Genomic DNA, 27,213 nt, shown 5'->3' with positions numbered 1-27,213 from the left:
ATAGAAAGTATATTCATACTATAACAAGAAATATTTTATACCTATATTATTAAAATATATTTTACAGTAGTTATTTGAGATGTTACACCTATCTTCAAATAATTTAACCCAATCATGTATGAAATATCATGGATGAGTGAGTTGTTTTCAGAGCAACTCTTGAGTACCTGTCTGCATTACTACTAGCAATCTGCATTCTTTGTAGTGCAAGTTTTCTTAAATACCCCATGACACTGCCATTGTTTTCACTTACTGAATAGAAATGTCCCCCCTTAAAATTGATATCTGATCAAATGTGAATATTGAGGTGTACATTTGATATGTATACAGATATATACAGAGTGATCCCAGTTTTACTGTCAGATCAGTGTGTTTTCAACAAGAAAAGTATATTTGCATTCTAGGCGATAGGACTTTTCTTGGGAAAAAAGTGATTATTACACAAACAGAACAGATCTGGGGATATGTTAGAATTTTCCCTCAAACTAGCTAGGCCATGGGCGCCCTCCGGTGGCAGAGATGTGGAATTGTATGCCATTTGTAAAAAATAAAAATCTTTAAAAGAATTTAAAAGAAGTCTAAATCTCCAAATACGATCTACTACAAAGTGGACACAGAGTTTGTGTTTATTTCAAAATACTTAATTAAGGCAATTATGAAACCACTGCATAAGAACAAGAAAACAGCAAGGGACCAGGGGGATAAATCAACTGTTTCAATGCCCTGTAGAGCTTTTGCAACCTGAAAATATATCACTGCATACTTGTAGCAATTCACATTGTTTGTGAAATATGAAAATGTGGTCCCTTATATTTTCTTTAGTGTAAAATTAATGCCACTGACACATCACACATTCTTTAAAAGTGGAAGAAAACCAAATCTAGGAATATGCATTTCTAATGGGAAAATACAATCACGTTAAAAAAATAAACGTTATATATTCAGTTTTGACACTCTCATGCTTACTATTACGTGTCTTGCTTCAAGTAAAAAACAAAAAGACAATGGGCTAGTTTCACAGTTGATAAAGACACAACACACCAAAGCAACGCTAGTCATTCTCTCCCTCAAAGGATGTCTCATACGATCACACAGGAGAGCCAGAGTGAAGGATCAGGGCACAGCAGGGGAGGAAAACTTGATTATGTTGAATAATGAGCGTACAAATGACTCAATTCTGTGATGTATAATTGTTTTCTGTGGAAGTGAAATGTGCACAGGTGGAGACGATCATCTTACATTTGTGGGTTTGAGTTTGTCTCCAGCTCCGTGTGAAGCAGGGCAGTAGGCTACAGGGTAATATATGCAGAATCAGAAGCTGGATTTCTCATATTGGATGATCAGACACAGCCCACTGTAGGCGTTAATCCCTCTGACAGCAGATTCCAGGCAGTAAGTCATGAAGACTAGAGTGGCGTGCAATAATGGAAGATTAAAAGTGACTAAGGCATAATGTGAGATGAGTAAACCCAGTGTTTGGTGAGGGGTGTGTGTTGACTAGCACATGTCTAGTACAAATCAGGTTAAGGGGCAGCAACACATCCATTAGTCTGGCATGATACAGCAACAGAATCAAAAACAAGATATGAAGAGCATCTCCTTCCCTACTCTGTCCAACAGCATCAAAACAATCCGGTCCTTGTCTTTTTATAATAATTTGTGCATGATTCTAGATACAGTAGCAGCCACTGAAGATATTTGACAAAACACAGAACAATAAAACAACAATACAAAACAATATATAAGGACTTTGTGAGAGGACACAAAAAAACTAGTAGTTGCTGGTAGCTGTTGTTTGCCAAGTCTCTCTTCTTCTACAATCTCATGTGTGTGGCAGGACTCCGCCCCCTCGGCCGAGCACGTACTGCATATTCACCCCTCCATCTTTCCTCTCGGATGGAACCCCAACCCCCATCCCCTCATCTTCGTCCTCCTCCTCATCTTCCTCATGGCCGGGCGCTTGAACCTTGACCCAGCCCTCAGTGGCCAGGCCGTGCTTCTTCTGGTGTCTCTTGTAGTTGTCCCAGTGGCCCGTGGTGTAGCCACAGTCCTGGCACTTGTAGGGCTTCTCCCCCGTGTGGCGCAGCATGTGGCGCTTGAGGTTCATGCTCTGGTTGCAGCTGTAGCTGCAGAGGGGGCACTGGAAGGGCTTGACGCCCGAGTGGACGCGCTGGTGGCGTTTCAGGTTGGCCAGGTTGCCGCAGGCATAGTCACACAGGTGGCACTTGTAGGGCTTCTCGCCCGTGTGCACGCGGTGGTGGCGTTTCAGGTTGTCAAAGTGCGCCGAGGCATAGTCGCACTGCGGGCACTTGTAGGGCTTCTCGCCACTGTGCGTCTTCATGTGGCGGGCCAGGTGGTTGGGGTAGTGGGTGAGGAAGGGGCAGACGGGGCAGGTGTACACCTTGTCACTGCGCTCGCCGGGGCTGCTGGGGGAGGACGAGTCTTTGGTCAGCATCTCCAGGGTGCACTTGGCACAGATCTGGGCCGACGAGCCGTCCTCGTCCTCCAGGACCACGCCGCACAGTCGGCAGGTGTAGGGGAAGAGCAGCGGGGGGAGCGTGTCACGTCCGGCCCCTGCCCCCGCCCCGCCCCTGCCGTCCCCACCTCCACTGCCAGTCTCCAGGAGGGGGGGTGGTGGTGGCCGCTGCAGAAGTGGGGGGGGACCCCCCCTCAGGCCACCGTCGAAAGCCACAAGGTAGCCATCTTTGTGGTCGGTCCCGTGCGTGTTCAGATCTGGTCTTACAGCTTCTGCAAAGAGGTCAACAGGGAAGGGAGCTCATGAGGCAACAACCTGAAAACCAACCCCTGAAAGTTGAAATGTGACGCTTAAAAACCTACAATACCTTCAGATGAAGCACCATGCCCCTCCCCCCTGGCTCTTTGACCCATCCTGGACCTCTTAATGCTGTTGTGGCCACTCCCATTGCCAGTGACGTCAAAGAGAGAGGTCTGGGGGCGCTCAGGAGGAGGAGGCCCCCTGGGGCTGTCGAAGGCTGATAGGTAGGTGTGATTCTGCACGCCACCATGAAGATGTAGATCAGGCCTCACGTGTTCTACAGACAGGAAGAGAGGTCCACAAAGGTTAGCTGAAAGGACACATTCACCGGGTGAACTCTTTTGAAACTTATTTCATTTACCCTACTTTAAACTGAAAATGTCACTAGATATGAGTCTTTTTCCTTTAAACAATTAGATAGAGATGATATTGCTTTTATACCATCGACTGACACACTGGGCTCCTCCTCCTTGGCTCTTTGACCAATCCAAGGCCTTTTGAGGCTGTTGTGACGGCTGATTGGCCGGGGTACTTCCTGTACTGCGCCAGTGGCAGTGGGCGTGTGCATGCGCTGGTGCCTCTTCAGGTTGCCCAGGGAACTACAAGCAAAGGTGCAGCTGTCACACTTGTAGGGCTTCTCCCCAGTGTGGATCCGCAGGTGTCTCTGCAGGTTGACCAACTGGGCGGAGGCGTACGTACAGAGGGGGCAGTTGTACGGCTTCTCCCCGTTGTGAGTCTTCATGTGACGCTTCACATGGTTGGCGTAGCGCGACGAGAAACCGCACAGGTGGCACGAGCTCAGCTTGGACTGGCCATCTTCACTCGCCAGGCTCGCGTTGGCCGTCCCGCCCCCTCCTCCGTCACTGTCCCCCTCTTGGGATTCCCCCCCGGTGCTCATCCCACTGGCTATGCCAAACGGCGGCGTGCTATAGTCCCCGCCACCTTTAGCCTCCCTGCCGGCCTTGCAGCAGCGCAGACAGTAAGGGCCTACCAGGTCTATGCCCGGACCGAGGGGCTCGTCCCGCAGCTGGCCGCAGCCCCGGCAGGACAGGTACGGGGGGAAGGCTGCGCCCGCCGCCTCCTCGTCCCGCTGGTGGTCGGTGGCAGCGTGGGGGTCGTCGGTGTCGCTCTCCATGCTGAGTTGGCTGTAGGCAGGACTCTCCTCATCACCCAAGGGGAAGACGGAGAACCCAATATCGGCTGCTTCTGCGTCTGCAGGGAGGGGCGTGTGTGTGTGAGGGAGAGGGTGGTTGGTAAAACAAAATGAAAACTATGAGCACACAAATTGCCACAGTCATGACACATCTTGAACATTAGGGTGTCGTTAGTATCACTGGATATTGTGATTGGGCCCCTTATATATAAGGGGCACTTATATATAAGTGCCCCTTGGAAAAGAAATAGCATCCATAAACATTAATTACACGCCCATATATACATATATATATATATATATAATGTGTGTGTCTTTATGGATGGAGGTCTTATGTTTGTTGACTTTATAGTTTATATTTCAAAGTTAATCATTTTTCAGACAAAACTCAAATGTTGATGAAAATCTCATAATACATTTTCCAATAATTTGTAGTACTGTCCTCTGTTCTGCTGAATCAAACAACAAACCCTCCCCAAAAATTTTTTTGTCACAACTGGGCCACAGAAAAATGCAGATTTCCACATCCAAGAACTGGTTTTAAAACAGCCTCTCGCTTCTGACATGAGAACATTTGGACTTGCTTTCGTAAGATTTAAGTACTTGGCTTTACCTCAACAACTCTTACATTCAGATGAAAAAATACAGATACAAAGAAAAATACAATCCCTTACCCAGAAAAGACACAAAGACAATATTCTCCAAGAACATCCGTGTTCATACTTACACTGCTGGCAGGGAGCTGTGTTTCTAATATGCTGCCGGTACGCTGTTTGTTGTATCAGAAAAGAGGGATGAAAAAATACCAGATCTCTTCGCTGTGGGCTAGTTGAAAGAACTAAAGAAAACAGCCGAGCTTGCCAGGCCTCCATGCGCCTCTCTCGCAATCCGTCAATCCTCTTCTTCACACACTTCCTCTCTGTTTCTACCCCCCCCCCCTCTCTCTCTTTCTCTCTGTATTGGTAGAGAAAGGAGGCAGACTGAAGCAGAACTACCTTCTTCTCTGGAAGGCAGAGCCAGACTGTGTGGGGAGCAGGAGTCTGGCCCGGCCTTATATTGAGCCCTTCTGAACCCCCTAGTGAATGATTACTGGGCCTAATGATAATGATGATGACTATAATGGCAAGCCTGATGATGATGATGATGATGATAATGATGATGAGGGGGAGATGGAGATGATGATGATGATGATGACACCGGGGGAGCGGGAGCCGAGACAGCAGATGATGATGATGATGATGATGATGATAAATAAATGCTTTCCTGCAATGGTGTCCTTGATGATAATGGCTCCCTTTTTACGACCCCTGTATAATGGTGGTGACAGAGCTATTTTTTCTTTGCTTTGCTGTTTTATGATTGCTCTTTCTGACAGAGAGCCACAGCAGAAAGAAGGATTTCTACAGTGGATCTGTTCCTCTGACTGTCACAGTAGGAAAGAAAGCCCTGGTACATTGATTGAGAGAGCCAGAGCTAATGTGTCCTTTCAGGACCTTCTATGAGTCTGTACTTCCAAACTACTTCCTTTCACACTAAACCAATCAAAACTCTTTTGGGAAGCTGCTTTGCTCATGAAAACATTTGTAGGGTAAGAAAGCAGGCTTCATACAAAGGACAGTTGTCAGACAGAACTGTATTTTTGACCGTGGTTGGAATCTGAAGCCCCTGGCGTTTTTCATCTGACTTTGAACAGAGTTGGAACACACTGGAGTCATTGTTCTTGCCATCAAAAAAGGGAACATTTACACAGAACTGCATAGCAATGTTGGCAAGGGTAGCTGAACCTTTTTTTTTTATCTGAAGAAGAAAGTCTTGTGCTGTTGCACACTAGTAACCATGACCAACATTCAACTTATCTACAAATAAGTCATACAAGGTAACAATTACTCACTAATAGTCACCAATTATAAATGTTTAATCTAATGGGAAAAGGCTGCAAAGCTTTCTCAATAATAGAAATAGTGCTCCGAATCTCTCAAAGCTATTTCAGAATCAGCTCGAAAGCTAAGGAAGTGGAACTACTACTACCCACCTGAGTACTTGTCTAAGTCTGGGATCTTGTTTTCATCGTCAGGATCACCAAACTCAAGGTCATTTCCCAGAAGGAAGTCTGTCTCCAAGTTGATGCTCCCTGGAGTTTCTATGGGTACACCATCTTCAGAATCCACTGCAGTTGGGAAAAGACGACCAAAAAACATGAAATAAGGTATTTGTGATGTGAATGACACCACAGACAACTTTATGTAGTGATCTTTTCACCTTTATTTACACAAAAGTACTTTGCAATAGCACTATTGGCACCAATGCAATAGGTTCAGATCATTAAAATATTATATAAATTATCTAACCATACATAACACAAAAATATTGTTGCACCAGGATAAACCAAATTCTGATTCTGATGCTTAATTATGTGAAATGTGTTGGTGACAAGTTTAGTTATATGTTTACATTTCCAATATTACTTTATATACTTATCCTTATTGCAATAAGCTCTATCAAGTGAAATTAGATGCTGCAATTCCCAACCATGAAATAAACAAACAAATACATAAATCAAGACAGTCTCCGATGAATTCACAGATGGATGCTCTTTCTGTTGGACGCAGTACTTTCTTGTTGGCAACTTCTGTTCAACGGCAACTTCTGCCAATAACATCTGAAATACCTCAGGCGTAATGGAACCAACACCCCTGATGCACAGCTGCCATCTCCCAAGGAAACCGCTCACTTTCAAGGACAAAGCCAGGAGAGAGCAGAGCTTGTTCAGCGAGCCTCATCTCTCCCCATCAGTCTACTGCACTCCAGTGGTTGTTTTGCAATTACATTATACTATTATTGTAGTGTGTGCATGAGTGTGTGGAGGGGGAGGGGAGTGTGTGTGGGGGGGGGGGGACTCCCCAAATGAGGAGTAACAACCAATAGATTCTTTATCTCCAAGATTCTTGGTTGCTATGGAGTAGGGCAGACCAACTCATTCACTTAAACGGTTGCTGAGATGCATTTGAGCAATGTCCTATGACTCCCTGATATATTTTGTCAAAGATAACAACCAAGCCTACATATAGGGTCTACAATCTAAGTATTCAGTGATCATGTAATATGTTTGAGGACTGACTTGGTGAGGAAATAAAGATAATGACATATGTAAGTTCAATTCCAGTGCTCTGTATAGTAAGAACTTACACTTGACAGGTTGTGGATTCTGTTGTTTTCTTCTGGGCATCTTCCAGTCAGCCTCTCTCTCTTTTGCAACCTCTTCTGGAAGACTCTGCACACGATCAGCTCATTGTTGTTATCTTGGGAGTCTTTCCTCCAGTATTCCTAGGAAACAGAACAAAATGTACTCAACGTTAACTTATTCATAAACACACCTTATGACATACTGGAAATGCAGCCAGACTTTCCAGTGAAAAATAATATGTTCCTCCGGGCCAATTACTAGTCTAGCCAGTTCTGTGTCTTCTAATGTCAATAGTATTCCGACCAAGCAAGAGGGGAAACACGTTTTAGTGTGATTTTGTGTACAGGTTTCAGGCACAGTTTAACTAATCAAGCTGACAAGCTCACTCTGCCGGCTCCGGTACTTCCTAGTTCACATGCTAACGGAAATGTGCAGTGGCACCATGACCCATCAGGGGAGGCAGGTGTGAGTTCTCTCGCACACCAAAACCAGCTATATCTGAGCAGCATAAACAGGCTAACGTTGTAAATTGGCTAGCCAACTCACCTTTCTTAGCCTAGCACAGTTGTTAGCTAGCTAGCAGCCGCGTACACACAGAGTGGCAATAATCATGATATAACGCTAAGCAAATCCTTTTATCAACAATAAGTTATAGCATAACGTTATCTTGTCTAACCTGCACTGCAACATGTAGACTTCCAGCAAGAACAATTTCTGATACGTGCGATTTGTGTAGCCTACACTACGTTATACGGAGTGAGTAGCTAGTTTGGCTTTCAAGCCGTCAAATAAACCCTATCCTGTGACTCGCTAGCTAGCCAATTAGTAAGTAACCACCAATGGTGCTAGCTAAAGCTAGCCAAATATCAAGAGAAGCTAACTAGCTAGCTAGCTTTTCAGCTAACGTACCAAAATATCGGTGACAAAACTCTCGATTGTGGTTCTTTTCATCTGTTAACGTTCCATTTGAGGGAAGATTAACTGGATCAACGATACCGTGTCTTGATATCCGCCATTTCTTTATGAGCAGCGGTGGCAAAGAAAGGCAATTAATGGTGTTTTTCATAACTTAATTGATTTTAAGATTTCCATTGTATACACTTCTCTTCCGCTGTTACACGTATTTCCGTTTCCTAAATCCATTTCCGGTCAACTATATGATGGTACTTGTAGTCCTTATAAAGATCAATCATAAAGCTCAGTTTCGTGTAAAGTTTATTTACAAAAAACGTTAATAAGAATAAAGTACTGCTTTTTATTTACACTAATAAAACTTAACCTACCATAATATATTCGACCTTGACGATTTCGCAAAAACTGTTCATAAACTGTGCGTAAACTAGCCTATATTCCATTATTAGATGCTCTATTATTTCCAAGGTACCAGGCAACTTGTGAATAAAACATTCTGAACAGGTCATGGGCTTTAATTGTCTGTTTATTATACACACTCGTGTTTATAATGTATTATTTATGAAATTAAATGGTTCAGGGGAAGATCCCTTCCTCCCAGCCATACGAATGAACCTGACTCAACCAAATTTAGAGGTTGGATATTTCATGAATAGGAGATCCTTTTATTTCTGCGTCATCCTATTGGCTCCTCTCACTGCAGCGTTCCTCCCGCAGGCCGTTTCAGCCCACTCTCCATCACAGCAGCGTTGACGCTCTTCAGTGGGGATCTCCTCGTCAGCGTCATGCGCCTCGTTTCTCGGACAGTGAGATCTTGCAAAATTAATGCTAGCTATAGCATAGATGGCCAGACATGTTTTAACAGTGGAAGGATTTTTGATTGTGTTGGTTCCAAAGGGGAGGAGTCAGTCGACTGGACTGCAAAGCCACAAACGCACATAACAGAGGCAAGGTAGGCAATGCCGTTTACGTAATGTGAATAATATGATGTTTATGTCATTCATTCTCATAGCGCAAACAGAAAACCCCGTGCACTTTGGCAAATATTAGAATTAAGTGTTTTAAACATAGATGGGCTCGAATAACCTTGCCACTCCCTGTAAGGCTCATGTCCTGGTCCGACCCTCTTATAAATAATTGAAAATACCTTGTAATAGACGTGAAGACTGTGTAATAGCCTGAAGGTGTTTTATTTTTAATATACGAGTAAATGGTGCAATATAGCCCACCGCTTCGCTTTCGCCGAGCTTCAGAGGTTGTCACAGTAAGTTTTCACCCCTCTCTTAAATGTATTTTTTTTCTTCACAAACCGTGTTAGATGATGATTGGACACAGGCTAGATTAGGTCTGTCTGTCTTCGCAATTGGTCAAGATAGCTACATTTCGAATGGGCATTTGTAAAGCTCGTGCTTGGTGGTCAAGGATGCCGCGGCGGGGGCAGGAGGTGTGTGGGTCGCGAGCTTTAGGTCCACTCATACATGCCTCCAAAACCCGCATTGCTGAAATATTGTCCAGTGAAGAGCTGTTTAATAAAGTACAGACTCATCATCCTGACCCGCTCTTCCAGGCCGGTTCCGATGTTATGGGCTGTTGAAAACGGACCTTCTGTCCGCAGATTGCATAGCAACAGCTTTACAGCAACAACAAGTGTCTCATCTCTCTTTGCCTACTTTTTCCTCAAGCTTCCTTCCGCTTCACGTCTGTAGAATGTCCTTGCCATATTGCACCCTTGTTTACTCTGCATGATGTCAACGTTAATGCGGAAAAAAGCCAAACATGTTTGTAACTGTCATGACCGTATCTAATGCTTTGTCGTGACATTTCAAAAAAGGAAGAAAAGCTTTTCGGCAGTTGCGCTTGTGTAATAGCACCATCTGTCATTTGGATTTCACGGGATCGTATGGTCAGTGTATTTTCAACCATTCTACTGTATATCTATACACATTAGAGACGTGATGTGTTCGTTGTGTGGGCGTGACATCTAATCAATTAAATTTCTTTTCACTGCTGTTTAGGTCTTTCTGTGCTATTCCCTGCATTCCCTGCAACAGTATGGTTTTTAAGGAACTAATTGTCATTAGCTAATACATTGAGATAAGTATGACTGTATTTGTGTGTGTGTGGGGGGGGGGGGGGGTAAGTGTGTACATTACGTGGATGGGTGTGTAATCCAAGAAGGTTTAATGAGTCCTACAATGAGCCCCTGCAATTAGGGCGGGTTGATGCTGGCTTCCGTTCACAAACGGCACCTCCCTACACACACACAAACACACACACCCTCACTCACTCACTCACTCACTCACTCACTCACTCACTCACTCACTCACATAGCACAATGTGAAGTAGCATTGTAGCATTAGTGATGGGTATTACAGCAGGGATTGAAGAGAGTGACAGTATGAGTTACTACAGGTGCAAGTCAAGGTAACTGAAAACAGGACAGTGGCCAAAATCAGATTACGTAATGCTTGTGGCTATTGCTGACCCACCAATATTGGTACCAAGACAAAGGTTGTATATCTCTCTATTGGAGAAATCTTGACACATCTGAGCAAAGGCTCAGTCTACCCGATCCATGGCAAATCAGTATATTCTGTATAGCAGTAATGTGAGTCAGATAAAGCAAAGTACTTTTTACTGTGGGAAAAAGAAGGGTGGATTTGTTTATAATTTCCTTGAATTAACAGATGAGTATTGATTTAACATTTATCTCCAAACTCATTAAGATGTACTTGTTTGATCTTTGGCCTTTATTGAAGAGGCTTCCTCTCAGCAGAAGTCCCACAGGACACAGGTCTACATAGATTTTTCCCGTACTCTGTATGGTTGCCTAATTGCTGCCCCCAGTCTGGGAGCTTCCCCTTTGGCTGAACCTGGGAAGCAGAATACCTGCCCAACAATGGCTGTTATTGTGGGACAAAGCAAGCTTGTGTTCACCAACAGCTAAGCTCTGTAAAATCTGGATGTTTTACATTTTAAGCAGAAACAGTGCTAATATTAAATACATGCATTAGGCTTTAAGTGTAAAACTGAATTAATATAATTTATTTGTCATGTTTATTATAGAAACGGGCAGTAGGTTGGAGGGTGTTCATTATATCTTCCTTATGCAAAGCAATGGTGCCGTTTTCCTAGTTACTTTCATAAAGCCCAGATACTCTCTTGCTTTCAATGAATAGTACATGGATCAGAGACTGATCTTAGGAAATCAACAAACTATTTGGGTCAGTATGTCCACATTAAGTCAGACTGTAAAATAAAATACAAAAAACTTCTGACTAAAGAATGAAAGTTACATGCTGCAATTTAACACTCTGTAATCCCTTGAGAAAGAGGCATCTTGAGAAATGTACAGTTGATAATCTCTTCTCAGGTCTACTTGTGCAATTGTTTATTTTAATTAGACATTTTTCCAAAGGAAAAAATATGTCAGGAGGTCAAATGTTTAAGTAAGGATTCTTGCACACACAGACAGACAGACACACACACACACACACACACACACACACACACACACACACACACACACACACACACACACACACACACACACACACACAAAGAACAGAAGACCATTAGGCGGTAAACGGAAGAAGTGCTCTCCCCCTCGGAATCTGTGTTCATGTTTCACTTCTGTTTTTTCCCTGGAGCTCTTTGAGGAAGAGGACATTAACCCAAGAATAACAGGATCTCCCCTCCTCCACCTCCTCCTTTTCCACCCCCTCTTTCTCCCCTCTTTTCATCCTCTTCCTCTACTCCTCCTCATCCTCCCCTCTGCCCCTTCTCTTCCTCCTCTCCTCCTATTTTTCATCCTGCTTCCCATTTTCACAATTCCTGTTCACACAAATTCAAACTCAGAGATTAACAGTGAACTCAAGTATTGAAATCGTTCCAGATGAATGGAGTGTGTGTAAGTGTGTGTGTGTCTGTATGAGAGTGAGTCTGTGTATGTTAGTGAGTGTGTGTCTGTGTGTGTCTGTGTGTGTGTGTGTGTGTGTGTGTGTGTGTTTGCTGCAGTGATGGCTGGATGATCTGATCTGAGATAACAGCTTCCTAACAATGCACTGAGGGTTTGTGGATGCTGGACAGAGATAGCATGCTAACAGGGTAACCACATGGCCACAAGAACAGGGTCAACAGCAACAGATCTGTGGGCAAAAAAAAACTGTTGTTAGGATGTTGAAATCAAGCATGCGTACAGTCAGAATATGGATTGGTCCTTAGGAAATGGCATCCCATAAGAAAGCCTACAAATTGTAGTCTAAATCTGCAGGCACACTTTTGACACGCATAATACTTTTGTCTACCAAGATGCTTCAAATCAAACTGTGTTAGTATTGAGCCTTTTATACTAGCGTTACGTGTTCATGCATGTGATAACTGTATCTGCTGTAATTAATGTAGAACATGTATAACAGGGTTTCTAAGTGTGATGTAATGTGTTGAGTGGTTTCTCCAGTCAACCAAAATGTCAAATGGGGTGAAAAGATCATTTGAAATGTTAACATGTCATGAGGGACATGTGCTTCTTTGAGGCTCCCAAGTTAGCTGAATCATTAAGCAGCCAATTGTCTCCTTAGTCAGCTATCTGTGCTTTGGTGTGCGGCAATTGGTCCTCACTCGAGAACAGCCCTATAATTAAGAAGACTATCTGCAAAGTGTGCAGTGTGTGCGTTGGTGTGTAGGTGTGTATGGTACATGCTAGTCCCTTCTTGCATGGCTGTGTGTTTCTGTGTGTGTGTGTTTGATCTTGCTATGTGAGAGATTCTTTATAAATAACCAATCCACCAGAGTATTTCCTAAGCTTCCTGCTAATGATATAAGTTCCTCTGTGGAATTCTGGAACAGGATACAGAGGTGCTTTACCATTACAGTTGTTTCGAAACAGATTGTGTCATGACAATAAAGATATGTGTGGAGAAACAGGTTAGGGTGATCGGAATCAGTCATAAGGGACAGGGATCAGTCACATTCCTCTATTATTTCAATGTTTTTTATTACAATTTTGTTTTGTTTATCAAAGCTCACTGCCATGTCAGCCCACAAGGTCTACTACTAAGTACTTTAAGGTGTGCTGAAATGAAACATTTCATACAAGTTATGCAGTAGTATGTTATGTATATACAATACAGTATAATGTTGGACTTTATCTGCCAGTGACTGGTTTATCTAAAGGGAGTGTGTTAAATGAGTTTGGCATGGTGCCAGCACAGTCTCATTATGAGTCTCCAACAACTAAAACCTTTAATATGAATGGGTATCCACAGCTGCAAAATGTCAGCGTGCTTTGAGGCGTAATTACCTAAGGAAACACATGAAGTTGACATGTTTGAGTTGGAATTAGTCAAAAGTGTTGGATGGAAGTAAGCAAATAAGCAACTGTTTACTCCATGATCACTCACTCTGTCCTCTGACCTTGTTCTCTCATGTCTGGGGTAGGGGGATGCACAGCGATGTGACCGTGGCGTGCTTAACCTCTTCCTCTGCTCTGGCTCAGTTTAAAAATAATTCATTTGACTTGATTTAAATAGTGGTTCCATAAAATAATCTGGTGTCAGGTGACCTACAGGGGACGTCCTTGTCAATAGTTGTGGTCGGAACCTACTGGGCCATCCCATAATAAAGACATCTCCGGGACAGCTTGTAACATACAGTTCTGTATTTAAGAAATATTCAAACTTGATTCTGCTTCCCCTTTCAGAGCAGCCCATACTCAGTCTACCTGTTCAGACATGGTCCCGGCCTTGCACTCATCCCTCTTGTGGGTTTGTAATTTTCAAATCTCCTTTTCCCAGGGTGTGGAAAGCATAGTCAGCATCAATGAGAGGAGGCCAGAGGAGATGAAGGCTGTTCTCTCTGTCTGGGGATAACTGAAACACGAGGGAAAGGAGGAATATCGGGTGGTGGGGGAGAAGAAGGAGGAAGAAGAAGAAGAAAGGAGAGGAAGAAGAGAAGCTTCCTGAGGTCTTCATACGGGATCCAGATTAGCGATGTGCTCCTCCGTCAGAGATGACCTCATCCCTGGACATTTCCCTCTCTCTCTGTCTTTCTCTCTCCTTGTCCCTCTGTCCTTCACCATAGCAGCTCCCATGCTCCCAGAATCGGAGCCGTGAGAGGGCTCTGCAACACACATACCCCCCACCCACCCACCACATACACACACACACACTCACACACGCCTATTATACACACTACAGGTACACCAGTCACTTTGGGTCCTGCTCATGCTGGTTGGCCAGTGCACTGCAGCTCCATCTTCAGCTCTAGATCCAGAACATGAAGAGGCCCAAGCAGCAGACTCAGGCCCTGAGCTTTCTAAGCTTCTTCAGCCGCAAGCCCAAATCTGACCCCAGGCTCGATCGGCATACTGGTGCCCAGACCAAGGATGAGGTGGCCATTACCCTGACCCCGAGCGAGCATGCAGGACAGGTGAACACTTTACCCAACATGCTGTGTGATTTTTTGAGTGTATGCAAGAATAAAGGTGTATAATGTGTAGTATGTACCATGTGCATGAGTGTAGGGCTATCAGTCAGTTGACAGATTTGAACCACAAGATGATGTTGATGGTCATGAAGTTAGCACAGTCTTTCTGTAAAATGATGTATGTCTTGTTTGATCTATCTTAAACCTAGGCAACAGTAGGAGTGTTTGTCTGTGTAGTTATCATAGTTTTTCTGCTGCAGTAGATTTTAACAAATAGATTTCTTTTGGTGGAGTAACTGTTGATCTTGGTCCACTTATATATGGAAGCGTATCCCCCCTTCCCCCCTCCCACCCAGCTTTCATCCATTAGTGTTTCTGTTTAATTAGCAATTATTGCTTATTCTGTTGCCCAGAAACAGAGAAGTATAAACGACATCAGTATGAACAAACTCAGACATGCGTGTGCAAACGCACACACACGTCTGCATGCCCGCACACACACTCACGCATGCACACTCACACACAAATAATAATAACTATTTTAATTATAACTGATATGAGTTGCTGACTTTACCCACGAATCTCGCATTGTTTGAGCGACTCAGAAACAGTGGGAGGTAAACATACAGCTCTGAAATTAGTGGGTGAAGTTTTCAGATATGGTCGTTTTTACATGTTTAGATTTAGTTTTCTGATTGCAGATGACAATACTGCTATACTATGTCTCATTGACAGGACCAGAACATCACAACAGAAGAGAGCGGAGACATTGGAGTTTCTGGAACAGAAAGAGCTGGAGGAGGGGGAGGAGAGGGATGGGCGATGACAAGAGGTGAAGGCGGAGCCACCGCGGAATCTGGGGGCGGAGTCAGCAGTGATTCCACTGGTGTCCTGTCCCTCTCCTCTTCCAGCCAGGACCAGCTATTGGACGAACACCTAGAGGAGTGTCCTCTGTGCCTGCTCAGCCAACCGCGCTGCCGTTTCCCACGTCTCACTTCCTGTCCGCACCGGGCATGCTCAGACTGCCTGCGCCAGTACCTTCGAATCGAGATCTCAGAGAGCCGGGTTGGCATAGCATGCCCACAGTGCCCCGAGGCCATGGCACCACTGGATGTTCGCGCCATCCTGGACGATGGAGCACTGCTGGAGCGCTTCGAGGAGTATCAGCTGAGACGCTTTCTGGCGGGGGACCCCGACACGCGCTGGTGCCCGGCACCAGACTGCAGGTGAGGTTTCACCTTTTCTAACTTGTTTCCTGACTGTTGTGTATCTTATCTACATACTGATGTCTGTAGCATCAATCATCCTGTCTGATAATTGGTTTACAAGTCATGGAGGCCAATTCATATTTCATTATTATTTCACAAAAATGGTCTACTTACCTTTGTCCATGATGGCCCCCACAAGGCCCCTGCATCCAGGCCACCACAACACTAATCTTCCTTAGTTCTAACAGAGTATTAATTGATTCACCCCAATTACATACTGAGTCAGTCTATGAATTAAGCCAATTACAGCAAGTCATTTTGCTGTCATCTGTCAGATATATCAAAATATCCGCTGACAATGACAACTCATGTACCCCTTATCCTATTCATGGGTTAAGGGGTCCCAAGGGAGACAGAACAAAAAAATTGAAACATTAAAGCCCATTGTCTTGTGACAGTGCAGCATCTCTTTGTTCTCAAGCGACACTGAGGAAAAGAACCCTCATTCCGCTGTTTTGTTGTTGCTGGAGACACACTAGCATGATGGAGCACATATTAGCCATGCATCGCCATGGCGCCCAGCGTTGGGTGTCCAAGGGAGGGAAACAGGATAGGGCCGCTGATGGGAAGTCACGATGGAGAGAGCGTGTTTGTGTGTGTGTGTTTATGTGTGTGCTGTAGTGGGGTGGTTGACTGTCTTTGTCAGCCATCTCTATCTGGCCTGTCTGTCCCAGTTCTCAATGTCTGGTCTGCTACATTCTGAATAGGCTGTAGGGCTGGGGCTTAGATCAATACTCCAATTCATCTGGCATTGCGGCAAATTTACAACTTGAATTACAGACAATAGGCCTCCTGTCTGTGCTGTAGATGGTTGCACGAAGTCTAGTTTTCATCCCTTGTGGCTGAAAAGGCTGGTTTCTCTCTCAGCCCCCCCCCCCCCCCCCTCAGTGACACAGGAGGTATGATGTATGAGAGTAGGATGTTAGGTGTAAATCCTGGCAGTGTGCTGCTGTGAGCCTGTTAGATGTGTCGTGTTCCATGACGACACACACATTCCAGAAGTTCTTAGTGGCATGAGCTTAGCAAGAGATTACCATATGTCAACTAATGGTGGGTGTGTGTGTCAGGGCAAAGTTTTGTATTTATCATGTGAACAGTGCAACACAGGTTATCCTTGGCAATTACAATATTTTGAATTGGCAAAGAAACAACTGTGTTGAGGCAGACAACACTAAAGAAAAAAGAGAAAATACTGTATTAATTGCTTACATGCACTTCTATGTTCGTGATTTTGTGAACCGTTACAGATTGTGAGAATCAAAACTGCATTTTTAATGGCAATACGTGTGTCAATCTATTTCCGTTTGATAATATGTGTGAAGCTCTTTTTTTTGTGGAATGATGTGCGATGTGGAGTGACACCATATCACATGGTGATCTGTATATGTAGCAGACCAGTGTCATGTACTGCTAAAAACAATACTTGATTGCATTTGATTGTCAGGGAACCCAATTGAGCCGTCCCTTGTCAGCCAACTGTGAGGAAAATCAAATGCACGTCAAAGATGAACACATCAAGATTTCGACCACCCCCCCGCCCCCCACCCCTCTCCCCAGACGATAAAGATATCACCGCATTTTTGCCACAGGGACGTTTTGATGCTTTCGCACCTCTGATGTGACTTGGTGCTGGTTGTCATGTATGGTACCTTCTCTCCACAGCTATGCAGTGATAGCCTACGGCTGTGCCGAGTGCCCCAAGCTGAGCTGCGGCCGCGAGGGCTGCGACACGGAGTTCTGCTACCACTGCCGGCAGCTGTGGCACCCCGACCAGACCTGTGACCAGGCCCGACGCCAACGTTCCCGCCACACCTCCGGTGGCCACGATGGCTCCACGCTCTACGTGTTCAACGAGGAGCCAGGGGCAGGTACCAGCAAAAATAATACTTGGCATTTATATATTATAATTCACAGATACTTCATATAATGCAGATCGACATAGTATACTATAGTTTCTGTATATACTGTAATACAGGGGTAATACAGGGGTAATACATTTACATTTAGTCATTTAGCAGACGCTCTTATCCAGAGCGACTTACAGTAAGTACAGGGACATTCCCCCGAGGCAAGTAGGGTGAAGTGCCTTGCCCAAGGACACAACGTCAGTTGGCATGACCGGGAATCGAACTGGCAACCTTCGGATTACTAGCCCGATTCCCTCACCGCTCAGCCAACAGACTCCCCAATACAGGGGTAATACAGGGGTAATACAGGGATACCTGACATAAAGCAGACAGACATGAACAGAGATGACGAGATATGACACTAGAGGTTGGAATGATGCTTCCAGTGCCTCTTTGGTAATGAGCCGTAAGGACGTACTGTGGGATTCCAGCTGCTTTCCTCACCCTCCTGGGATTGTCTCTCAGAGAGCTGTCCTTTTCTCAGGGTTAAGGTTGCAATCCAGGTTGGTAGCCGGGAATCTATGAAGACCTTTGTGTCATTGCCTTTCAGAAAGGCACACAACATCTCAACATTGGTTGTCCTTGATGAACATGAATGTGATATGTGTTCTACGACTCCTTCGTCTGCATGGGGCTCATGTGCAGCATGCTGATATATAGCTGAAAAATACAATTTGGTTGGATTTGATTGGTGATGTCCTGCTGTGAATCTGATTGGTGGATTAGATAGGTGGATTTGATTGGTGATATCCTGCTGTGAATATGATTTGGTGGATTTGATTGGTGCTTTCCTGATTCTGTGTTTCTTGCTGCAGATGGGGAGGAGATTAAGGCGTGCCCTCGCTGCAACGCCTACATCATGAAGACCAATGACGGCAGCTGCAACCGCATGAACTGCACCGTGTGTGCCTGTCAGTTCTGCTGGCTCTGTATGCAGGAGATCACCGACGTGCACTACCTCAGGTAGATAAACAGCAACCATGCACACAAACACACAATCACACAATCACACAATCACACACACAGCATTTTGTATTATATGCTTAAAAACAGAGCAGTACATGGGCATTTAGACTAATATCTAAGTCACCTCAGAAAACACACTCTTATAGCCCACATGGTAATTATCATCTGTAAGCCCTAGGTTATCACTTTCCCAGGGAGTATACTTTGTGTGCTTTGGACACAAAAACAAAACTGCCTCAGACCAGGCCCTGTCCTGCCAGTTTCACTGCAGTGTCCAGACAATCTGTCCTCTGGAGTTGCGCAACTGTAGCACTCTCATGCCACATGGACTGGCACATGTTTCAGGCTCTGAACTAACTTGGCATCGAACACGGGGGCTTGTTTGGCTTTGCAAGACTGCTGGTCTTGTAGAAATACGACAGAAGAGGTAGTCAGCCGTGGATGTCTGTGCGTGTATGTTTTTTCTGCACTACTTTTACTGCATGTTGAGTTTGGGGCGACATAGATTTTTCCATTCTTGGACGGGAGCCAGTGCTGACTTTTCATCAATTAATCAGCTCTATCTACATCCATGTTCCAGGGTGCTGTGCTACCCAAGTGTAGGAGATTGGCTAGGACTGGATTAGCTCGATATACAGGAGAGCCGTGTTGTGCTGGCTCAGTGCCATGTGGAAAGTGTTTGTGTATGAGTGATGTGTGTGGGGGGGTAGTGCACAAATCGAACACACTGGCTGTGTGTGTGATTTGTTTAGGTTTACACATGCATGTGACTTACAAGTGTAGATGTCGTACACGCCTCTGCTCTCCTCTCTCTATTTGTACTCTTTGCTTTCCTCTCTCCTCTCCTCCCCACCCTTTTCTACCCTGTCCTCCCCTCTCTCCTCTCCTCCCCTCTCCTCTCCTCTCTCCTTCTCTCCTTCTCTCCTCTCCTCCCCACCCTCTTCTCCATGCAGGTTGTACCCTTGTCTGTCCTACAGACAGCTTCTCTCTAGGAATGAAGGACAAACTTTTAGCATTTCACAGCAAAACCCATCAGTCAGGTTCTGTTGCTCCAACAGTCTAGAACCGTGTTATGTGCCCCTATCACTCTCCTGTCTAACGCATCCCCCAGCAGAATGTGACATTTGCTATGGCAATTCAAAGTAATACTGTGTATGTAGAACATTTGCATGAAAACAAACACACTGTTCATGTTGCAGTGTTTTTTTGGATTTAGATCGACATAACAAAATCATAATATTGTAAAATATATTTTATGATATTATAGTATAATATTGTTATTTGATATCCTTTGTTAGATGAATATCGTTTTTATAACAGCTGGGGTTGTCATATTGAGCCCTTAATCTGATCCTGGATCATTGATCCAAAGCAATGTCCACCTGCCAAATTGAAAGTACAGTGCCTACAGAGGACATAATTCAATCAGGTCGAACAGTGCAAAGAAAAAGAGATGAAAAGTATGTATGATATCATGCAGAGATGGTTAGATGTGATGTGGCAAGTTGGACAGGAACCAATATCTTTCCCTACATGTTTTGTCCTTTTTCCTTACTCGTCTACTCTTTTTTATTCATCTGTCTGTACAATAATGGAGTAGAGCATTATTGCCAGCCTGCCAGTGGTCAGGCTGCCATTTGGACTGGGTGGGGTTGTCAATCCTCTGTTACATAGGCAGGTCACAGCCCCACTGTCCTCCAGCTAACGCCATCACAGACAATCCAGGGGTGTGTACATGTGTGTGTGTGTGTGTGTGTGTGTGTATGTGCTGCTGTCATTTAGTGGACATTTTTATGACTATATATAAAATACCATAGTTCTTTTTTTAGTTATTTTTTTGCAGGACACTTAGGCCTGACATGAATTTCTGCGTTTTTCAAACCACGTACTATTTCTATCTTGTGTGTTTACCTTTTCATTTGATTCAACATAAATGCATTAATCTGTCCTCTAAAGTTTTCCCCTTGTATTTCTGTCTGTGTTCCTTTTGTGAGTGTTTTTCTCTGCATCATATAAAGCACTTATGAAGATGTGTTTTCTAAAGACTTCCCCCCTTGTGCTCTCTGCCAGTCCCTCGGGCTGTACCTTCTGGGGGAAGAAGCCCTGGTCTCAGACACGGAAGGTTCTGTGGCAAGTGGGAATGTTGCTGGGGGCGCCAGTCATCATCTCCCTCATTGCTGGCATCGCCATACCCGTCATCATCGTGGGCATTCCCATCTACATGGGTCGTAAGGTACATTTCTTTCATTTTCACAATGACAATATTAATGACAGAAAGAAGGGCCTCAAATCTGCTAGTTGCCTAAACCCTTTCCCCCTTGTTAAAATGTTTTTTTTTGGTTCAAACAATAACATTAGCTACAATGCCAGATTATAGTTTGATATGTAGCAAGAAACCCTTATCATCCTGTTTACAAAGGGAAAGGCATTTTTTTGAAAATATGACTTTGTCCTCCATATGCTAGTTACAGCATTCCCATGAAATGGAAGAGGGATCTATTCCATCTTGTCTCTCCTTTCAGGTCCACGGCCGCTGTAAGAAAAACAGCATCTCAGGAAGCAAGCACTACTTGACAGTGGCGAGTGGGGTGATGATGTCGGTGTTCGTGTCACCTGTCATTGCAGCTGTCACTGTGGGTAAGGAAGAAAAAAAAGAGTAAAAGCTAAAGCGATGCAATTAGCATTTTACGCCACATTTTATTATTCTTGTCTCATTATTCTTGTCATATGAGTCGTACAATGACCAAGTACTGAAATAACAGATTCTTAAGACTACTAATATGACAATAATTTTGTCACGCCAAATGTTGTGAAAGTCTCAATTTGTTACGAGTTCATCAGTGTTGGCCATCTGACCATGTCACATGCCACACGTCCTCAGAGACGTGTTGGACAGCAAAAGGGCTAAACATTTTAGACAAAAACAACACAACATTGGCCTCAAGACATGCTAAACGTTGAGCAGATCTCAGTGAGGTGAGGGAGCCCCGGCCAGAGTGCTGAGTCAGAGCTTGTCTCCTGTCCAGAGAGAGGCCCCAGGATCTCAGTGTTCTCTCTCAACCAAGCCCCCGCTGGCGCTCAGGGCTCTCCATCTGGGAGCTGACACACACAAACACACGCATGCAAAAACACACACACACAAAGTGTGTTCACAGACATACAAACACATTGTGTACACACACATGCTCCATTTATTACAGTCATTTACTATACACATATCTCTCTTTCTTTCTCTCTCTTTCTATCTCTCTCTTTCTCTCTCTCTCTCTCTCTCTCTCTTTCTCTCTCTCTCTCTCTCTCTCTCTCTCTCTCTCTCTCTCTCTCTCTCTCTCTCTCTGTTTCTCTCTCTCTCTCTCTCACACACACACACACACACACACACACACACACACTCACATCCACAGATGGTCCATTTATTACACTACTGTATACATATCCATTTCTCACATACACAACACTCCCCCCAAATGCACACACACACACTTCCTTTTGTCCTCACAGACGGCAATAGCCCTATGCACACAGATTCATGATGTGTCACCTATCCTCAGACATGTCGGTCTCCATCAGAAGGCCCCTCTACCCAGGAGGAAATATCCTGGCCTCCAGCCACCCCGGCACTGTCACCACCATCTCCACGCCATGCACTGATGGGCCCACGCTAGGCACAGTGGCGGCACTGTCCTGTCCTGCCTCCCTTTTTCCATCTCCTCCTACATCCCTCTCTCAATTTCTCACTTGGCCCTCTCTCCAGCTCCCGTGTGTCTTTTTGCATTCTGAGTCTGAGCCATCATTCCTCTTCTCTCTCTCTCTGCATCTCCATCCCTCTCTCACAATCCTCCATCACATTTCTCTCTCTATCTCTTTCTCCCTTCATCTTTCTTGCTCTCTCTCTCTCTCTCTCTCTCTCTCTCTCTCTCTCTCTCTCTCTCTCTCTCTCTCTCTCTCTCTCTCTCTCTCTCTCTCTCTCTCTCTCATTCTCTGCAGCCGGTCAGTGGTGTCAGAGTTTCCCAGCTCCAGTGCTAATGCGTTATTGCTGGCCCTTTGTCTCTGATCCTGTCCACACCGTCTCTCCCAAATTCCTGACTCATTCAGCAAAGCATAATCATGGTTGATAGGGACTCGTTTGCAGTAATAATATCTGGGTTCAGTAGTTGTTTAAGTGTTTGATAAACTCTGATCCTGGAGATTTTGAACTGAGTTGATTTGCAATAGATTTATGTCGTTAGCTTCTCTTTTATCATGAAAGATCATACATTTTATGTGAATTGGGTTTTAACAATAATGTTAGCTGTGTCAAACTAGTGTTGTTAGCACGTGAACTTTATGGTTGTCTACGAGGAACATGCCACTCCTCTTCTGGTGGACAGCAGTGATCTGCGCTGCCTTCATATCACAAGCTTCTTCTTTCTTGTAACGAATACTCAGCGGAGAAGAAGCGGGGTAGATGATACAAGCGCAGAGCACACTTTTATTATAGGCACATGCAGAGCAGGCAGAAGGCAAAAACAATGCTATGCAGAGTTCGGTACACGGTGAGGCAGGATGGCAGGGCAAAGGTACCAGACGACTGAAGTAGATGAATCCAGGGCAAAAACTGTCCTGGGCAGGTCAAAAGGGCTGGTCAAATACAAAGAGCAGAAAAGGATGAGGCTCAAACAGTAGGCAGAAAAACCGGTCCAGGGGTCATACATGGAAATCTAAAGACAGAACAAGGGAGGAAATATAAATGGCTTGGTAATGAATTCTACAAAAAACAATACCTCACAAAGCACCAAGGGCAAATGGGAGTACTAAATAGAGGGTGCAAATAGGTGACTCAGTACTCAGGTGACTGTGATCTAAGAGTAGAGTTGTGTTCACGACAGGCGGGTTGTGTGTGTGTTTGAAAAGGAACTGCAGGTAGAGGGCGTGATTGAGCTGGAGGATGATTGAGGGAAGACCTAACATTTCTCATGAATGAATAGAGTTACAGTTGTGTGCGCTGAGTTGGTGGTGATCACCTGTTTCTCTTCTGCTTGTGTTTCAGGTGTGGGGGTGCCTCTCATGCTGACGTATGTCTACGGCGTGGTCCCCATGTCGCTCTGTAGGAACGGCTGGTGCCGGCCTCAGACCGAGCCCCCTGACTCTCACAAGATACAGCTGGAGGACTTTGCCAGCTGTGAGTAGCCTTCGCTTTCCCAATTAGAGGTTCTGACATTGGAGGCTTGACCATGTGACAGTGCTACAGTCTAGCTTTGCTAATTGTCTCCTAATGGCCAGTTGGCAATAGTGAAATTTATGAATTAATGAGCATCTGGGTACAAACATCTCCATTGCTCTTTAACTGTCATGTAGGTTTTATAAGGAGAAAATAAAAACGCTGTACAGTATAAATGCTTGAGATTGAAATCAAGACAGTTGTGATGATGTTTCCAGTATGGCCTGTTCTGATGAAGTTCCAACTTCTTTTGAAGATCTTCTATTTTCTCACGTAGTCAGTGACCACTGGACGGGTCAGACCAACCCTGCGCTCAGTGACACCAGCGTACAGGAAGTCAGAGTCAGTGTACAGGAAGTAGGCATGCTACCTAGTACTAGCTCCACCTCTCCAGAGCAAGACAACAGTGTGGGATTGGACGAGGTGAAACGCCATGGATACACCCACCAGGACAGCCATTCAGACTGTGAGGTGATGGTGACTGACGGCTCGCCCAATGACACACAGACTTTTGCCTTGCGGTAAGTGTCTCTCCTCTGCTTTCTTGTTTTGAGGACATTTCCTTTTCCATTTTTTGTGTTAAGTAAAACATACTATAAGTCTGAATGTAGTACTTATGGCTAAAATTGTTTTTATGGTAGTTTCCCTCTATAGTAGTCAGTCTAAAGCTCACTGTAATTATTCTTTAAAAAGCTCACAGGAATGAACAACCTTGGGTGCCCATTAAAAAAATACAGTGCCTACACAAGTCAAACTGTTGCTCAGTCTTGCGCGTTATATACCAGAGAGAAGCAGGCCTGGTTTGGGCTTATTTCAAAGAGCTCTCTACCAACTCAACAATACCTTGATTGAAACATTTCAGTATACACTATATTGGTGTCATGTCTACTTCATATGCACAGGGAGGGCGCCAACATCGAGGTGCGTGTGGAGATCGAGGCCCATCCCCGTGGAGCCCGCCAGCCTAGCCTGAGTAGTGTCTTGTCCAGCCGCAGCCTGTCGGTGGAGTCGCTGGCTCACTCCCCGTCCCAGTATCAGTCCCAGGACTACCTATGTGCCTCAGAACCGGAGCGGGGAGGAGGTAGAGAGGGGAGAGAGGAAGGAGGAGGAGACGGAGGAGAGGGGAGAGAGGAAGGAAAAGAGGAGGGGAGAGAGGAAGGAGACAGAGACAGCATGCCAGTCTTTGAGATGGACAGGGTCTGAAGTCCTGCCTACATTAGGCCATGCCCTGCTTCCACTAAAGGCTCCGCCCACCAGCTGCCTTTCAGCCATGCCCTCTAATGGAAAGGCACTTGGGATGGAGAGAAAGAGAGAGGGAGAGAGAGGGATGGATGGTGATAGAAATAGTGTGGCTGAGTGACTGCGTGAAAAGACACATTTTCGTGCATGTGTGTGTGTGTGTAAGGGGGAGTGTAAAGACTGAAGGGGAGTAAAACATGAATGGTGGGCAAAGAGTGATACATGAGATCTCACCAACAATCCACAAGATAGTCATGAATAACAAACCGAAATGACTAATAGCATGCTAGCTGACCAATGTGGTGGGTGTTAGCATAGTTTTACATCTGCCCTGGTGTGTCCCTTCCTAACACTACTCTATTTAATTATCAAGCCTGTCCTCTGGGTGAACCGTTGTACTTCTAGTGATTTGTACTAATTAACCCGCTTGTCAAAGCAAACTAAAACAGTTAAAAGAGACTCAAAAGCATGATTTGTTTTGTAGGGGTAGCCAAAAGACATGACATGCAGCGCTACCTACCGCTGCCTGTGAGATTATCAGGCGCTTCCCCAAGCTAAGGAGATGCTGTGAGCCAGTGCGAGGCGAGCGTATGCCACACACATCTTCCTCTTGATGTTGGCTCTGGTGTTCTCAGGAGTGTGGGTCTGATTATGCAAGTCTCACATGAAAAAATGCATGCTTAGCTGTCCAGCCTTTTTTGAAAGGGAAGAATTGTGGACAAGGTGGAATTTGCTGAAGAATGTATTGTTTGTCAGAAGTAAGCGTCTGGGAGTTGGACCGCTGGGAGTGGGCCCTTGATCCAAATGCTTGTTTGAGTATATTTGGTCAATGACATTCGAGGAACTGCTATCTGGTGATGGTGTCAGCATATGATAAGTGTCACTATATGACAGTGACCACACACTATAGACCACAGAAGGACCATAAAATGATACAGTGAGCATATTGTGAGATGACCCTCAGATGACAATATCTCCTGGTTTGAGATCCTATGTCTTCCACTGGCAGGAATAAGGCGGTCTCTCAGTGATTCGTGGTCGTTTTACAGAGGCCAACTATTATGGTGGGGTGGCACTCTCTCTCTTTCTCTCTCAGATTTGCATAAATGTAGCATATCACTGACAAGCATTAGTAGCACAGCGATTTTCAATTTAGGGCTCCGAACATCTCGAAAAATGAGCTGCTGCATGCCTCCGCTCCTCGCTGTGAATCTGGGATTCCCACCACAACACATCGCAGAGACACCAGCCTCGACCGCTCCGTACTGCTGCTGACAGCAGCCTTGCCTATGTGTTGAAACCAGCAGAAAAACACAGGAGGAAGGCCCTCTCAATCAACCACGGATCACCAAAGTTCCATCGAACAGCATGCCAACTCAGGCTATAGTAACCCTTCTAGATGAATATGACAAAAATGTACTGTTAGGTTCCTGAGTGTGAATTACCTTGGAGAGATGAACCTGTGGGTAACAATGGGTCTTTACATAGACCGTGGGAAGGAAACAAAGACTGAATGAATAAAGGTTTCACCATGAAGGACGAAACATGACCTTGTGTTTGTGTACTTGTTTTTGTTTCTTCAGCAGTGATGACACTTTCCTCCTACAAGGTCCATCTGGATTTTCACCTGTTCTATCAGACATGACAAACATGCCTTGATGGCATTATTAATAAAATTGAATTTTACAGTATGAATGATATTATGACTAATTTTATTTGTCTTATACGCTTTTATTTAGGTGGAAATTAAGTACTTTTAGATGTTGAGACATAATGTAATTCCCAGCATAAACCTATAGAGGGCACCACAACACAACTAATTGATCACTTCAATTGCCCTGTAACTTACACAGCCCTCAGAACATAATCACATAACAAAAATTTGCTGTATTTACACAGACATAAACATTCAACATTTTAATTTGAATTCCAACAATATGATATTATATAAAGTATATTATAAAAAACTTCTTGAAGTATGAATTAGAAGTTAGATGAATTATTTGGAGCTCATGGAAGCTCAATATGTTCAGATTATTGAAAATCTAATATTATTAGCCTGCACTTGAAGTTCTTGATTGGACCACAACTATTTTCTTAAAGGTGACTGGACGCACAATGCATTGACACTTTTTTTTGTATTCATATGGTGCGTATGCTTTGAAAATTGAACATGTTAAAA

General features: G+C 44.5%; 2 protein-coding genes across 3 annotated transcripts; one reads left to right on the top strand and one right to left on the bottom strand.

Annotated features, from left to right (window-relative positions):
- Window positions 1-583: 583 nt before the first annotated feature.
- On the bottom strand, window positions 584-8,230 carry znf513a (zinc finger protein 513a). Its single transcript, XM_062467069.1, has 6 exons — window positions 8,023-8,230; window positions 7,116-7,253; window positions 5,962-6,096; window positions 3,218-3,988; window positions 2,844-3,053; window positions 584-2,748 (listed from the first exon to the last, which is right to left on the bottom strand). Exons 2-6 carry the CDS (start codon window positions 7,153-7,155, stop codon window positions 1,823-1,825), a joined length of 2,082 nt encoding a protein of 693 aa, XP_062323053.1. The 5' UTR covers window positions 7,156-7,253; window positions 8,023-8,230; the 3' UTR covers window positions 584-1,822.
- A 501-nt stretch (window positions 8,231-8,731) lies between these two features.
- On the top strand, window positions 8,732-26,698 carry si:ch211-278j3.3 (E3 ubiquitin-protein ligase RNF19A). 2 transcript variants are annotated; one of them, XM_062468020.1, is made up of 10 exons: window positions 8,732-8,977; window positions 13,821-14,454; window positions 15,187-15,677; window positions 17,382-17,587; window positions 18,442-18,589; window positions 20,663-20,825; window positions 21,115-21,229; window positions 23,622-23,753; window positions 24,070-24,313; window positions 24,695-26,698. In XM_062468020.1, exons 2-10 carry the CDS (start codon window positions 14,302-14,304, stop codon window positions 24,993-24,995), a joined length of 1,953 nt encoding a protein of 650 aa, XP_062324004.1. In that variant the 5' UTR covers window positions 8,732-8,977; window positions 13,821-14,301; the 3' UTR covers window positions 24,996-26,698. The 2 variants fall into 2 exon arrangements, with proteins under 2 accessions (XP_062324004.1, XP_062324003.1); XM_062468019.1 differs by having other exon boundaries at window positions 8,733-8,977; window positions 24,049-24,313.
- Window positions 26,699-27,213: the final 515 nt, after the last annotated feature.

The sequence above is a fragment of the Osmerus eperlanus genome, chromosome 8 (assembly GCF_963692335.1).
Source record: "Osmerus eperlanus chromosome 8, fOsmEpe2.1, whole genome shotgun sequence".
NCBI classification, from domain to species: domain Eukaryota; kingdom Metazoa; phylum Chordata; class Actinopteri; order Osmeriformes; family Osmeridae; genus Osmerus; species Osmerus eperlanus.
Note: the sequence above shows the minus strand (reverse complement) of the source record. Positions and strands in the feature narration are given on the sequence as shown.